General features: G+C 34.8%; 1 protein-coding gene across 3 annotated transcripts in view; it reads left to right on the top strand.

Moving 5' to 3' along the window:
• The window catches only part of KHDRBS2 (KH RNA binding domain containing, signal transduction associated 2), a 571,685-nt gene that overhangs the window by 486,764 nt on the left and 67,438 nt on the right, over nt 1-17,483 (top strand). For all 3 annotated transcript variants that reach the window (XR_004957703.1, XM_036248791.1, XM_036248792.1), the window contains one exon: nt 15,414-15,496. Coding sequence is in view for 2 of the 3 variants with exons in the window: in XM_036248791.1 (XP_036104684.1) it covers nt 15,414-15,496 (83 nt within the window). In the remaining variant the exon portion in view is untranslated. The remainder of the gene's footprint in view (nt 1-15,413; nt 15,497-17,483) is intronic.

Raw genomic sequence — 17,483 nt, 5'->3', positions numbered from 1 at the left:
CGTATACTCAGTTTAATAATTTTTGTATATTCTCTGTCTCCTCTTTAAGCCACTAATTAGAATATCAGCTCAATGTATGGATTTTTGTTTAATTTACTTGTGTATCATGATCACTTAGAATAATGTCTGGCACTTTGCAGGAACTCAAACTATATTTGTCAAGGAAAATAATTAGGTTTACAGCTCATTAAAGGCTATAATCAAAATTATAATATTAGAGAAAGAAAATCAAATTAAAGTTTAAAAATAATGCAATTGATTAACACACCTTTTTGTATTATAGTAACGTTGGATATTTGGGCTTATAGAAAAGCTGATTTAGCAGCATGATATAATAGAAAAAGCCCAGAACGTAGAACAAGGTGAACCTAGGTCAAATCTTGTCTGCAGTTTACTAATCTGCAGTCAGATCTTGAGCAAGTTACTTAAACCCTATGGACCATGTTTTTTTCACATGTAAAATGGGAAAAGTAATTTTTACCTGACAGAACTATCTAAATGTCATTCAAAGTGTTGAATAGGACTCTCTGACCCATGGCAATCTGACTAGACTTGGCCCAAAACTACATCTGTGATGTCTCAAAGCCTTCCCACCCTTTCCTGAGCGTTCTGGTGCCTCACTTCCTCTTATGGCCTGAATTGTGTCCCCCACACTCCAAAGTCGTATGTTGAAACCCTAACACCCGGTATCTCAGAATGTGACAGGATCTGGAAATACGGCCTTTAAAGAGGTAATTAAGCTAAAATGGGGTAGATAGAATGGCCTCTAATCAATCCAGAAGAATGTGCTCTTAAGAAGAGAGATGAGGATACAGAGAGACACCAGGAATACACACACACACAGGAAAGACCAAGTGAGAACACAGTGATGAGGCGGCCGTGTGAACACCAAGGAGGGAGACTTCAGAAGAAGCCAAACCTGCTGACACCTTGATCTTGGACTTTCAGCCTCCAGAACTGTGAGAAAATTAAGTCCTGCTGCGTAACCCTCCCAGTCTGTGGCAATTGGTTAGGGAAGCCTTGGAAATGAATACATTTTCTCAAGCTGCTTTCTGCTAACAGGCCCCTCCCTCAGAGTGGGCCAATTTGGTTAAACCAAAAAATTGAATTAGCAACTTCCTTCTGCTTTTCCAAGTGAAATCTAGCAGTATTCAGCACTTAGGTGTTATGTTTATTGAACAAAAATGTGATGGATTGCATTATGGACAGTTCAGCTTTCTGTCACGTAGCTGATAGCCTTGTCCCCTTTTCGCTAAGCATCTTTTCCCTCTATGCGTCATATTATGAAGTTTGGGATCCTTCAGTAGGATATATCTGCTGTGTATGACCCTTTGAGAAGTTTGCTTCATACCCAGTTCTTCCTGTTTCTGTCATGAATAGGACCCACTGACAGATTGACTGGCTTTTCCCAGTTTCCTGGAACTCAGATGATTAAAAGTGCCCACTTATCATCCTTTATGTAAAATTTAATATATAGACACTATTAGTAGTTGCAGCAGTGAGAAAACTGAGTATAAATTATGAAACAATGTAATGGAAAAGTCAGGGTTGCTCAAGAACTTCGTAAGTTGAGCAACTGCTTTGTGTAAATAGTTATGATTTTACTTTAGAAATCATACCAGGGATGCTCAGTTGTAAAATGGGGACAATAAACATGGCAGCCTCCTAACAATATATGGAATAATCTATAGAAAGTGTTTAGTACAGGTCTCAGAATATGTCACTCAAAAATGTTTATACTATCGTGACATATTATAATATAAAATTTTGTATTTGTATATTTTTGGATATATGGTAATAATAGCAATAATATTATAATTATTATTACTACCCACCTTGTTCTCGATACCAACATATTATAACACCATTTATAAGCAACACCACTCAAGAAAAACCAGAAATCCAGTAATTTGACTTTGGAAAGGGCTGAAACATTTGTCAAGTTTGACTATCCCTGTGATGATTTATTGCCTCTTAGTTTTTTGGTTTTTCTTTTAGTCATAAATGAGAAGAAGAGAGGCAGTTACTCTTTTGTAAAGAAGAAAAATATGACAGAGGGAAATATAGAAATACTAAAAGCTTAGAAAGGAGATGTAAAGGCATAGACTCTGAAGATGGATGGTCTGGGGACACTTGACTGCTTTCCAAGAGTGGAGTGGAGCCTCCCAGTGCCCTGGTAGATTAGCGAGGTGAATGGGCATTACTGACAGTGCCTGTGCATAGGGTGAAGACCATAGGAAAAGAACAGCGGAAGTTCATTAAGGCAAAGCACACTATGTGCTACGTGGCTAGAAGAGTCTGACTCAAGTAGATTTAACAGAAATTCAGGCAGAAGGAGCCTGAATGCTATATACGACTTGACTTGTTCCCCTTGTTGTCCTCTGTATTTACTGATCCTTGTACAAGCCTCACCACCATCATTTCATTTCTCCCACCGTTTGTCACTGGAACAAAAGTAAGCCTTTATTCATTGGCCTCATATTTAAGCATATCACAGGCTATTAAAAAATGACCTTTCATCTTAGTTGGTGCCCTTTGAATCTCTGTTTTCTTCTTCCTATATGTTAGGTCCTCCTTGTGGCAAGAATGTTGTTTTATTGTAGCTATTCTTTTTTCAAAAAAATGGATAGTATCACACATAAAATGTTTCTGGTGTCTTCTACCTCTTTTCACACAGTAATCTTTTTTATTCTTAGAACAACTCTTTATTATCAATTCCATGAGGGTAGAAAGCCTCCTTAAGGAAAAAAACCCAGAGGTCATTCTTCTACTTTATAAAGAAATAATAAGGAATAGAATAGAACTGACAACATAAGATTCTGCTTTAAAATAGCTGTCTTTACCTCATCAAAGGTTCAGACGTGTGGATCTATTTTCTCTCTCTTTTGTTGATTCTTTAAAATGATTATAAAAGGGATAAGTACAGAGTCAAGAAGTGTTCTCATTTTTCCTATGTTCATTGCTTTTTGCTATTGTTTAGATGTCTATATATTGAAATTTTCTCAAAACTATCAAAGATTATGGCATTATTGATTTCTTCATTTTATTTTTGAATACTCCCAAAGAAGCAAGTATACAAATGCTGTCAAAGTGCCCTGTCCATCTCATTCATTAGAAGGCAAAACCACTCAAAAAATAACAGAAGAGAAAAACGAGGGTAATTTCTGTAATGAGATAAAAAATGAAAGGGAGTGTATGATAGATTCAAAAGAAATATTGCTTTTGCTATCAAAATTCCTTCATTTATAAAATGTAAGTTCTTTAGCTTTTGTCCCTCTATGGTTAAGTTGGCACTAAAAATAAAGAAAACAGACATTAAACATTTCTCAGGTTTATCTGGTGGGGCTCAGTGGTTGAGCATCGACCCATGCACCTAGAGGTCGCCATTTCAATTCCCAGTCAGGGCACATGCCCAGGTTGTAGACCCACTTCCCAGTGGGGGACATGCAGGAGGTGGCCAATCGATTTTCTCTCTCATCGATGTTTCTATCTCTCTTTCCCTCTCCCTTCCTCTCTCTCTAAAATCAATAAAGAAAAAATTGGTTTTTAATTTCTGGGTAGCTATTTCATATATATGTATTCATTGGTGCTTTAACATCTAATATGATAACCAGTAGCCACATTAAAATGAAACAAAATTTAAATTTTTGTTCCTCCGTCCAGTAACCACATTTATGTGCTCAGTAGCTACATCTGACTAGTGACGATGATACAGGACAGCACAGACCAAAGACAATTTCTATCATCACAGAGAGTTCCTTTGGACAAGACTCTACTAGTATAAATATAAGGGGGGTTTTAACATTTTAAACCAACACAGTATTAAATTTGGAAATAAATGAGTCACCACAGAGAAAATGAATAGTTAACAGAATAACAGCAATTTGAATGATCCTTTGTTAGAAATTTGAGCTTCTATATGGCAAACTGGTATTTTTAGCTCAGATGGCATACATTTGGTAGTTACAATAGAATATATAAAAAGTGTTTACTAAAGCAGAATACTCTACACCAGTATGTTTGAAACATTTTAGACTGAATTTTTAAAAACTTAAAATATAAAACTTAAAATATAGCTAGCCTGGTCACAATAAAGATGGAGGGACCCTGCTCACTTAGACAGACCACCTCCAGGAGGGCTGGTTTCCCACGTAGCCCTGAATCACCAGCCTCAAGGAGAACCTGAGCTATCTTAAAGACAAACAAACAAACAAAAGAAAACATAATTCCTGACCAAGAGAAAAGAGAGAGTAGTTTAAAAGGAAGAATATTAAAGTCTAGCCAGTGTGGCTCAGTGGTTGAGCACTGACTCATGTACCAAGAGGTCGCTGGTTCGATTCCCGGTCAGGACACATGCCCAAGTTGTGGGCCCAATCCCCAGTGGGGGCATGCAGAAGGCGGCCAGTTGATGTTCTCTCTCACCGATGTTTCTATCTCTCTCTCCCTTTCCCTTCCTCTCTCTCTAAAATCAGCAAAGAAAAAAAGAAAAATTTTAAAAAAAGAAACAGATCATTAAAAACGTGTGTGTGTATATATATATATATATATATATATATATATATATATATATAAAAGATCAAACCTAAACTTAATTCAGCAGTGAGACCCCTTCCTATTCAAACAATGTTAAAATAAATACTTTATTTTTAATAACTTAGTTAAGTTGGATATTTACATTTTCTCTGCAAAAATAAGCACTTCTTGAAACAGGAAGCATTCCAGCAAGATAAAATGGGTAATGCTTTCAGAACAGAATCAAGTTTGAGAACACAACTTTTTGCTCATTAAGTACCAAAGATTAAAGATGAATAGAAGAGCATTGTCATATCTTGATATATTTCTAATCACAGGAATCACACACAAAAATTAGAAATGCCTAGCTTTCAGGATTATGAAGAAATTTCTGTGATATATGATACCACATAAGAAAAAAATCACCATAAAAATGAAAATTTCCTAACTGGTTTATATAAAAGTATTACTTAATTTTAAGTCTCATTTGCCTGGTGCATAATTATTATAAATAGTTATGTAAAGCAAAATATCAAAATTGCTTCATTTATAAATGTAACTGATAGGTTCTTAGACTGCTTTCTAATTCAAAAATGTTACTTAAGATCAGAACTCAAAAACTTTTGGGGAAGAAATATTGGAAAATATTAAATAGATATATCATGCCATCATAATCTTGTTTTACAGCTATAAAATCCCTGTTTCAAAAACACAAATCGTATTACCAAAAAGTATGTCAAGAGTCATTATAAAATGTAGAATTTTGGATTCTGTTTCTTTTATTTTTTATTTATTTATTTATTTATTCATTCATTCATTCATTCATTCATTCATTTTCTGATTTATCCCCTACCATATACAGGTTGAGTTAGATCATTTAAACCAGATCAGTTGCAATGGTGTTAACAAATTTAAGTTTTGGTTTCTTATAGTCTAAAATAACAGTATAAATATAAAACACATAGCAACAACCTCAAGTTACTATATAGATTATTAGAGGTAAAAAGACCTTTAAAACAAAACCTGTCCCCTTGTGAGTCCAGCCCTATGATTAGAATTACATTAAGACATGACAGTGCCCTTCTCCTATTCATCTTTAACCTTTTGGTACCTATGACTGACAAACATGAGTTGTCTTCTCAAACTTGATCCTGTTCTTAGCCAGGACAGGATTTATCAATAGTATCCGTCTTTTTCTTGTTGGGTGTGTCAGAAGACCTCAGAGACTTATACCACTGTTTTGGAAAGTATTTGCTTTGAGACCTATTATTAAGTAGTAATGCTGCCCACAGTAAATACATAAGGCATTAATGTGTAAAATGGATCCATTAGCATACTAGCACTCATTAATACATTACTGTAAACTCCTGGTTTCATTAGTCATAGTTCCGTTCATTAACTAGATGAAACACATCACTGTCTGATTTCTAAAGTGTTACAAGACACTGATAAAAAAAAATGGAGGTGGGGAAACAGATGAATCTTTTTAAAAAACAAAAAGTTAGCAAACTTTTATGGCATATTGGAGAGGGGGTTGAAATTGCAGGAAATATAATTTGAATTATGTTTTAGAAACATTCTATAAATAGCTACTGCTTCCCCTGTCCTCACAACTACCATGTTTTATTATTTTTATTAATCAAGAGTTTATGATGTATCTTGGTTTATTATGAAGTTGTTTTAACAGAAAATTAATACAGAATTTATGAGCAATAATCACCTGCTTGCAAACTCAAACTACAATAAATAAATTGATCACCAAAAATATAGTTATATGCACTTTGAAACTTATAAAACTTTGGAAATTAATGTACAGTCATTTTTTTTTCCAATGGAGGAAAGATGATTTGAAATCATTGTGGTAGAACATGTTAGTATTCTGCAAGAACCCGGGAGATTTACTAAAAATATCTGTCTATGTTTTAGGAGATAGTATATCACAAGTGACGATGTTTATTGCTGCTAATAGAAAAGGGTTGCTGGCTGGAACAACCCTTGGGTAAAAGAATATAGAAATCTAGGAGACAAAGGCAATGTAGAATAAGAAAGAGAAAGCACATTAAATTTTGCTGACGAGATCAAATTAAAGGCACATCTGCTGACCCAGCCTTCAGATGTACACTAAACAAGGAAACAATGTAATAATCTATCCTTCCTTCCTCAATACTGTAAATCACTGTTAAAAGACTCCTCAATTTCACACATTTTGCTTATCTTGTTGGCAGAAGCAATCTGCTTTGGACCTTGAGTGACCCTACACTTTCTCTCTGGGCATGCCAATAATACAAGGCCCTGACTACTCTTTACCCTTATTTCTCAGAATGGTGCTTTCAGCAAGACATACTGAGGGGTGAAGTAACATCATCCCCAGACAAAGAGTAGGTTTGCTTCCATTTAAAGATTCTCTAAGCTCTTCCTCTCCTGTAATGCAACCCAGTGTAAACACATGCTTCAATTTGGCCCATCTGCACTTCACCCGTGGAATGTGGGACACATGGGGAACCAGCACAAACCAGTATGAAGCTCTGGCTGTTACTTTTCTGTGAGTAATTAAGTCCTTTGTTTCTGACCCAGGAGTCTCATGTTTCAGCCAGAATCCATGGAACAGAAATGGGCTAGCTTGTTAAGTTATAAGTACATTAAAATCTCAGACCCGGCAGAGTTCTTGACAGTTAAAAATAGAGCACTGCTTTGAAGAAATAAAGAATAAAAAAATTATTAACCTGAAATATTTTTAAATTATTTCCCCATTATCTCTTTTAACAGCCCAAACCTTAAACTGTATTTTTATTATTAAAATCTTACATACTCAAATGATTTTAAAATAGTCATGAGAATTATATTTTGGCATTAATGATATTAGACCTTTAGTAAAACAACTAGAAATTAACCACTATACAGTTTCAGGGACAGGGTTTGAATTCTGGCAAGGACACTTGCTACCGGCTAAGGCCTCATGAAATTATTTCCAAATCTGTAAAATGGGTGTAAAGATACAGAACATCCCTTATAGGGTTGATTTAGGTTTTGAATGAATACGGTGTGTATAAGCACTTCACATCCTTCACTTAGTGGCCTCCCCATGCATGCTTAGTATATATGGATCCAAATGTTGTTCGGTTGAATGGAATATTAATTTCATCTTTAAATGTACATAACCTTCATATGTACATGCTGAGGTTTGTTATTTGATTTTACTGAGTTGCTTTAAAAGTCAGGATTAGCCTCCCCCAAGATTAATTTTGAAGTGTAGAATATGCATATGCCTGGCTATCAGAGACACTCTTCAGTTCCTTGGGAGCTTTGAATTCCTAAAGAAGTTGGGTATCAGGACTATGCTATTTCCAGCCTTCACATTGAGTGTATATTTATGTGGAAAAACTGTTTAATAGTTACAACCTACCTAAGAGATGAAGAAGCACTAGAGTATGTTTCCTCTTGTTAGGCTTATTCATTGATTTCCATAGAAAATCTCTAGTAAATGGAAATATCGCCTAATTGCAGAGTTAGACCATTAGGTGTAGTGATTTCCCACTGACTGGGTAGACCCTCATGCTATAGGATGGTTTTGAACAGATAATGACTTCCCACAGTGAGTGAATGAGCGGACCTACTGCATGGGGAACAAAAGCTACACGTTGGGAAGCATCCATTGCCATGCTGTTCCAAAGCAGCCAGCAGTCCATAATAGGCAGCCTTTCTTTCAGTGGGAAAAGAGATGGAAGACACTTCTAAAATCCTTTCTATCGTATGAGAAGCTCATTTACACGACACCAAGCCCAAAATGTATGACAAAAATGTAGGAAGATGTTCATTTACAATAAGCATTGACCATTTACATCCTAAGGGAATACTGATTATTAAAACATTAGTGTTCTGTGTGTAGTTTTGTTTTAATAATATTTCATGATATGTTTTAAAGTTTAAATGATTTCAATAAAGTGCTTTTGTAGTGATAAGAGTATGTATATGAAGTGGGCATGCTATGCATTTTGTGGTTTACCTCATTAAGAAGGAAACATGCTTGTAAGAATTAATCACACTTCATAAAGAAAGTGAAATGTCAAGTTCTTATCTGACCTGTTAATTATATTTAATGAAATTAAAGGGCAGCATTTGCAAATTGCTTCTGTGCCTAGTATTTTAGTGACAAATTTATGATCTTGACCCTCATAATTAAATTACTTAATTCTGGGATATTTTATGGATCTTGATTGCATACTTGACTTTATTTTCTTTTTCTCTTGATTGTGTTAGAAAATTCCACATTATTTCCTTTTATTTTAGTACCCACTGACCTTTTACAGAAAATAAAAACCCAAAATGAGAACAATGACCAAATGCTAAATCTGTCACTAAGGCCTGTTAAATTTTAAAGTCTTCTAAGAAAATGTGGGTATAAAACAGAATCAGGATGACATTTTATATCGTTTAAATTTTCAGAAGATTTTCTTCTCAAGGCCATAATAACTTACTAGTATCACAATATATTTTGCTTCTCTTTAGCAAATAAAAACATGGCAGTTTTATATTTTCTAATATCAGTATTAAGTTTAAATATAGTTCAAATATATATATATAAATATATATGTATACACACACACAAATGGCAATTTCATATGGTTCAACTTAACTTTCTAAAATAAGAAAATTCATAATTGTTAGACAAAATGTCAGTAAAATAATATTTAGAAACATGTGTTTTCCAAAACATGTGGTGAAAGATGTTCCATTTTGTGATGATCCTCTTTTCTGAGTTATAAGAAATCTTCAAAAACTTTATAAATGAGTGTTGATTAGAAAAACTCTATATCTAGAGGAAATTTAATACATATTTTGTGTTCCCAATTTTTGTCAGGATTTTATCATTTGGTGTCTGTGGTTAGTGTACACACAGGTACAGCCAGAGATTTTCAGAGGTCAATATTAAGAAACTACATCTGGCCCTGGCCGGCTTGGCTCAGCGGTTAGAGCATCCACCTGCGGTCCGGAGAGACCCGGGTTCGGTTCCCGCTAAGGGCATGTACCTCGGTTGCAGTTTGTCCCCGACCCTGGTTGGTCGTGCGGGTGGCAGCCACTTGATGTGTCCCTTTCACATCGATGTTTCCCTCTCTCTCTCTTGCTCTCTCTCCCTCCCACTCTATCTGTACAAAAAATGGAAAAATGTCCTCGGGTGAGGATAAAAAATAAAAATAAAAAAAAAGAAACTACATCTGCATGGGGATTTTAAAACTGGCCTATCAAGTGATAAATTTTTATAAATTTAACATGGATTTTTTTTTATAGGAAAGTCTTCTTATAGAGAACATGATTATATTTATCACAACTGATGTGTGTGCCTTAATTTCCTATTACTAGAAAGACCAGTTAAAGAGGGGAAGAAGGGTTTATAATACTGTGTATGTGTTGAGTGTGGTGTAGTCTAAGCTTCTCTTCTCAATAAACACTCTGAATAATGATTGTTGTTTGAATTGTCAGCTGTAGGTTGATGACCTTCCAGAGCTATAGCTAAGGCCCAGACTGAGCTTCAAACTCCTTATATTCAATTGCCTAAAACCATCTCTCCATGGCATCAAGGTTATCTGTTGTTACTCCAACTGCTTGCCAGGGGAGCATTTAATCTTACGGAAGAAAATACCATCAGACAAAATCCTTCACAAGTTTTCACACACAATATCAAGAGCTCAGTGAAAAATTACAAGACATTTTTAACTTTTTGAGGTAAAACCATATTGTTTTCCACAGTGGCTGCACCAGTCTGCATTCCCACCAGCAGTGCACTAGAGTCCCCTTTTCTCCACACCCTCGCCAACACTTGTTGTTTGATGATTTGTTGATGGCGGCCATTCTGACAGATGTGAGGTGATACCTCATTGTTGTTTTAATTTTCATCTCTCTGATGATTAGTGATGTTGAGCATTTCTTCCCATGTCTCTTAGCCATTTGTATGTCCTGTTTGGAGAGGTGTCTATTTAGTTCCTCTTCCCATTTTTTAATTGGGTTCTTTGTCTTCCTTTTGTTGAGTTGTATGAGCACTCTATATATTTTGAAAATTAACCCCTTATTTGATGTATCATTGGCAATTATGCTCTCCCATAGAGTGGGTTGCCTTTCCATTTGGGTGGTTATTTCTTTTCCTGTGCAGAAGCTTTTGAGTTTGATGCAGTCCCATGTATTCATTTTTCCCTTTGTTTCTGTTGCCTTAGATGTTGTGTCAGTGAAAATTCTGCAGTGTATGATGTCTGAAATTTTGTTGCCTAGATTTTCTTCTAAAATTTTTATGGATTCACAAGTTACATTTAAGTCTTTTATCCATTTTGAGTTTATTCTTGTGTATGGTGTAAGTTGGTGTTCTAGCTTCACTTTTTTGCATGTAGCTGTCCAATTTTCCCAATGCCATTTGACCCAGTGATCCACTTCTAGGAATATACCCTAAGAAACCTAAAACACCAATCAGAAAGAATATATGTACCCCTATGTTCATAGCAGCACTATTTACAATAGCTAAGATCTAGAAACAGCCCAAATGTCCATCAGTAGACAATTGGATAAAAAAGCAGTGGCACATATCCACAATGGAGTACTATGCAGCTGTGAGAAATAAAGATCTGTTATCCTTTGAGATGGCATAGAAGGACATGGAGAGTATTATGCTAAGCAAAACAAGCCAAGCAGAGAAAGACAAATATCACATGATCTCACTTGTTTGTGGAATGTATGAACTAAACAAACTGCTGAACAAAATTAACCCAGAGACATGGAGGTGGGATACAGCCTGACAAGCCTCAGAGGAGGGGGGTTTATGAGGGAAGAGATGAACCACAGAACTTACATGCATGTATGCATGGCCAATGAACATAGACAACAAAGCTGGGGATGGGGTGATGGGGAAGGGGAGGAGGGTATCAATGGAGAAAAACATCTGTAACAAAAACAAATTAATACATAAAAAATTACAAGACATGTTAAAAAATATATAAAATCAGCAAAAACCAAGAAAAAAAAATAAGGACATGAATGATTCAAATGTTGAAGTTATTGTCAAGGGGTTTTATAATGAATATAATTAACACGTAAAAGAAGGTAGAGGGAAAAATTGTAGTCTAGTCCCCAAATACTTGAAATTTTTTAGAAGACTCAAATGGAATTTATAAATTCCTACCTATTCAGAGCTGTCTCCTACCTATTTCTTTAGCCCAACTGCCTACCATTTCTTAAGAATTCTGTGTTTAGTTAGATGCAACTACCAGCATTTCACCAAACACGGTGCTTTCTTTCATGTTGTAAAGCATTCACACTTGTTGTTCTTGGAAATTGGAATGCTCTCACACTACCCACTTGTCCTCCTAAAAAAATATATATTTATGGCCCTGGCCGGTTTGGCTCAGCGGTTGGAGCGTCGGCCTGCGGTACAGAGAGACCTGGGTTCGGTTCCCGCTAAGGGCACGTACCTCGGTTGCAGTTTGTCCCCGGCCCTGGTTGGTCGTGCGGGTGGCAGCCACTCGATGTGTCCCTTCACGTCGATGTTTCTCTCTCTCTCTCCCTTCCTCTCTCTCCCTCCCACTCTATCTGTACAAAAAAAAAAGGAAAAATATCCTCGGGTGAGGATAAAAATATATATATATATATATATATATATATACACACAAGTAACCATCATAAATAAGGCTTTTCTTGAGAAATTCTCCTTAAAACCCTCAGATGCATTTAGACATGCCTTCCAATGTTCTGATAGCACCAATTGCATACTCTATCAAAACATTTTCCATTGGTATTTCAAGTTTTTATACCTCTGGTGGTCTCTAGTGGGCCAAGAACACTGATGTGCTAGAACTGACCTATAATATTTTCATAAATCTGGGCCCTGGCCAGGAGGCTCAGTTGGTTGGAGCATCCTCCTATGAGCCTAAATGTTGCAGGTTTGATTCCTGGTCAGGACACACCTAGGTTTCGGGTTTGATCCCTCCCTGGTTGGTACAGACAAGAGATAACTAGTTGATGTTTCTCTCTCACATTGATGTTTTTCTCTCTCTCTCCCTCTCTTTCTCCCTTCCTTTCTCTCTAAAATCAGTAAACATATCCTCGGGTGAAGATTAAAAAAAGGTTTTGTTAAACATAATTGTTATTAAAAAATTAAATTACATAAACTAAAAATTAAATTAATTATATTAAAGACAAAAATAGTTAACCTTTAAAAACTCATTGCTATCTAATTATCTATTATAATCTATGCTCTAACCAAAATGAGATATAATGATGTTCTATTCATCTCTTTCCAAATCTGTTTTTAAGGACATCATGTTGTTAGCCTGAAATTAGCCATAGTAGGAGTGTTTACACCACAGACAAATGAAATTCTAAAAGCCAGGACTTGATCTTTTCTTACAATGATTATACAGACTCAAGTAAACTATGGAGAAATGTTAATAGTGCAGATTTAACTTAAAAGGATGTTATATCTATAACCTTTACATTGTGAAAAGAATAAAAAATTTGAGAAAATATTTTTCTAGTGTGTGAAAACTATTACTCAATTCAGAACAAAGTTGTTCACATCCCTGACAAATGAATAAAGTTCTAACATACATATTTAAGGTTTCCCTTTTATTATACTTACCAACCTATGTAAAAATTTCAAGAATTCCTATATATTCTGTGAATTTTTTCTGTAAGACTGAAAATAAGTAAAAGGGTAAGTGAGAAAGAAAAATATGATAGTCTTCCACAGACCAAATGGTAAAGCTATCCAAAAAATAGAGATAATATTACTATATATTCATCACATAAAATATTTCTCTTTTAGTGGTGATTGATTTGAGTCAATCATATCCACACTGGATAAGAACAGTTTCTTTTGTGTAATTTAAAAAGTCAATACAGCCCTGGCTGGTTTGGTTCAGCAGTTAGAGCATAGGCCTGTGGACCAAAGAGTCCTAGGTTCAATTCCAGTCAAGGGCATATACCTCAGTTTCAGTTCGGTCCCTGGCCCTGGTTGGAGTCATGCGGGAGGCAACCAATAGATGCGTCTCTCGCACAGCAATGTTTCTCTCTCTCCCCTCCCACTCTATCAGAGGATAAGTGGAAAAATATCCTCTGGTGAAGATTTTTTTAAAAAGTAAATAAATACTTATTGAGTGAATGCTATCTGGAATACACTATGCCAAGTACCACAAGTGTATAGTCCTTGCTTTTAAGAAGCTTAAATTCTAAAAAGAGAGAAAATTATCGAAAAATACAGTATATATTTGGACATTCTAAGTAACGATGAAAAAAAAAAAAAAAAACCACAGGGTATTTGAATTTAGAGGGTAGCATCCTAACCAGTTTGCTCAATAGTTAGAGCATAGGCCTGAGCACTGAAGAGTTGTGGGTTAGGTTCTAGGTCCAGTGCATGCATGTACCAGGGTTGCAGGTTCAATCCCCCACCTAGTCAGGGTGAGTGCAGGAGGCAACCAATCGTTGTGTCTCTCTCAAATTGATGTTTCTCTCTCTCTCTCTCTCTCTCTCTCTCTCTCTCTCTCCCCTTCCTCCCCCTCCCTCTAAAAATCAATGGAAAAAATATCCTCTGGTGAGGATTAACAACAACAAAAAATTTTCATTGGATAGATAGTTGTCATATGCTTGGAAAGAGCAGGAAAAACTTCCTGAAGATTGTGTAATACAAAGTGGCCTTTAAGTCAGTAGGATTTTAACAAATGAAGACTATCCCATACTGTGGAGCAAAATTATGATGAGATGAAAATATTACTGAAACAACTGAAGAAATTGAAGTCAGACTCAGAACCTCATATATAAATAACAGCATTATAGAAAGAGTTTATAAGACAGATGGAAAAGTAAAAGAACATGTATTTTAAAAACTTTCTTAATTTGATGAAAAAATATTAGTCTTCAGATTCAATGAGCTCAAAATCTTAGTCACGATTAAATGTGGAAACTTTTACATCTACACATTTTTGTTTATATTTCTGAACTACATAAAGAAAGAGATTTATAAGCCTCCAGACTTAAATGAAGTTATGAATTTGTAGGGTGCATAGAAGTCCTCCATTTCAGGGAAAGAAACACGCCAGCAATGGTCCAGAGGCAGAAGAACTAAAGGTCTTTTCAAAGTAGGGAGTGATCGAGATGAATGGCTAGGGTTTAGAGTAAAGCCAATGACCGCAATGGGAAATAAAACCAATTCACTCACAGAGTGACTAATAACTGAGTGTATAATTGCTAGCTTGCTTGTACATTCTGCATTGAAAATCTACATTAGCTTTGTTAGCAGCTAATTTAGTCAGGTAATCAAACTCAGCATGAAATCTTATTTTATTTATGAGATTTAAACACCATAGAATGCAAAACAAAAATCTTTATTTGGCTTCTTTCTCTTCCTTCCTTCTTTTCTCTCCTTTCTTTTCTTTTTTTTTAGCAATATTGACTACATTTGTTTTATAGAAAGTTAATTACAACTTAAGGGTCCTAAATTTTAGCTTTAATCATTGTTATGATTACTATTGATGGAAGAAAAAACTAGCAGGTTTGTAACAAACATGTTAGCATTGTCATTAGGTTATCACAGTTGTTATCTATCCTTAATATTTTCAATAGAAAATTTTATTTTGAATATCTTAAATTATCTACATTAGTATCAATCACTATTCTAAATTAATCCTAGAGTAGGTTTTGGTACTTCAATGGTATACTGAGTTTAATAATTAAATATTAATACCTAATCCATGAAATATTATTAAAATATATGGAAATTGTTAATCTAGTAAAACCTGATGCAGTATAACTAACAAAATATAAAAACTAAATCAAGGTCACATTTCATAAAATCTTATTAAGGAAAAAACAGATCACAATTAATCAAATTGATTGCTAATAGGTCTTTCTACCACTTTCTGCCTCAGGGGTATGATGATGGCTATGGGGGTGAATACGATGACCAGACCTATGAGACGTATGATAACAGCTATACCACCCAAACGCAAAGGTAAGGCATTTGCTGCCTAATGCATCCTTTCCTGGATTATTTCTAATCCTGCTGTTTTGTTTCACATATATGAATATCAGTTATGTTATGTGAGAGTTTCTGCTAGTGGTTTTTCTCCATTGTCTGTCTGACTTATTAAGTTGCTTAGACTGTGCAAGGTAAAAGATAATAACTTGCAATTGTTAATAATGAAGTAGTGGTGTGTTATTTTAAGACCAGATGATTATGATAATCAATGAACTCATTAACAACCCTGTATTTAATAAAATAGTTATTTTTAAAGATTATTTTAGTGATTTCATAATTAAGGCAACAATAAAAACAAATCAATTGTTCAATGTAGTTATTTTTTCCCTAAAATGTAATTTTTATTTGTAATACAAAAGATAAGGAAACATTGGTGCTCTGAAATGAGGAATATTCATAAAACACCTTAATGAATCAAGAATTCCTTTTCTTTCCTGATGGGTCTCTAATAAATGTTGAATATATCTCATTAGATTAACTCAAACTTTGTGATATCAATGAATTTTTACCTTTTTTAAGTCAAGATTTATTTAGATGTTATTTATATACAGTAAATCTTGCCCATTGAGGGTACAGTTTGGCAAACCACCAAAATTACGAAAGGGCCTTTTAATCAGTCCAAGATGTTTCTTTATGGCCTATTATAGACAACTTTTCAACCCAGGCCTTGGACACCACGACTTTATTTTTGTCACTACACTTTTGCCTTTTCTAGAACACCATGTAAGTAATATGAAGCAATACAAATGTGGCCTTTTGAGTCTGGCTTCTTCACTTAGCATAATGTTGTTGATATTTATTCATGTTGTGCATATCAGTGTTCTGCTTCTACGGTGCAGTGTTTTATTGTAAGGATGTACCACAGTTTCTTCATTCACCAGTAAAGGATATTCAGGTTGTTTCTATTTTTTGTGGTTATGAATAAACTTGAAATAAAACATATGCATTTTTAGAAAAATCATTCACAAAATAAGTTTTTTTCTGAAAAAAAAAAAAGTTTTAGTGAGTTACAAATTTCATGGAAAAGTAGGGGTCCATATACCATTAGTCGGTTCTCCCTATTTGTGATTCATAGAAACCAGTGTAACTCATTGTCACAAAATCATTATAGACTTGATCATTGATTGATCAACTTTATTGGCACCCAAAAAAATTTGAATGATTTGTTAAATAATATTTGGAGGAGAGAAGATGGCAAAGAAAGGAACAACTGGAAGGTCATTATAGAACAAAGGAAATCCACTGTGTTGCATAAGTGTGCGCTTTTCACAACCTGAGAGACAGCAGAGTGAAAGGGGTGAAGGCAGATCTATTTAAAGAGAATACTGTAGGCAATTAGGAGAAAGATAGGTGTGAACGGATCCCTTTAAAGCTAAGCCAGACAAAAGATATTGTTAAAGAAATTACCATCTTCAACTTAGAGTAACTGATGAGTTTATAGTAGGTTAAATAGAAAAACCACCATGAACTAAGAGCTTTTACTGTGGTTAACCTCTTAAGTGTCCCAATTACATATTGGAACACAGCAGCTATTTGGGATTGGGGAGTTTTGCTTCACATTATAGACAGTAAATAAGAAGTATATGCAACTTGGCAACATATTTAAGACAACTGCTAATATTTTCAACTAAATTGCTAGTCCATCACTGTGTATTAGTACATAAAAAACAGTGATAACAAAATTCTTTAATTTGTTTCAGAAACTGTTTGGTAGAAAACACAATTACCACACACTACATACACAACTAGAACATAGTACGATACTTTCTTAACGTAGCTCTTCAGAGTCACAGTCAGCTTGTAGAGATTTTGGAATAATTTTCTGAATGTGAGGAACTTTTAACATCTTTCTTCCTGTTAAATTTAAATGGGCTTAATTGACACTAAGAAAAAAGAAAGAAGCAAAACATTGGAAATTAGGATAACTTATCTTTGAATATTTAAAAAGTGAATACTACAA

The sequence above is a fragment of the Molossus molossus genome, unplaced genomic scaffold (assembly GCF_014108415.1).
Source record: "Molossus molossus isolate mMolMol1 unplaced genomic scaffold, mMolMol1.p scaffold_m16_p_8, whole genome shotgun sequence".
In the NCBI taxonomy this organism is placed as follows: Eukaryota; Metazoa; Chordata; class Mammalia; order Chiroptera; family Molossidae; genus Molossus; species Molossus molossus.
The sequence above is the reverse complement of the archived record's forward strand: the minus strand, read 5'-3'. Positions and strand labels throughout refer to the sequence as shown.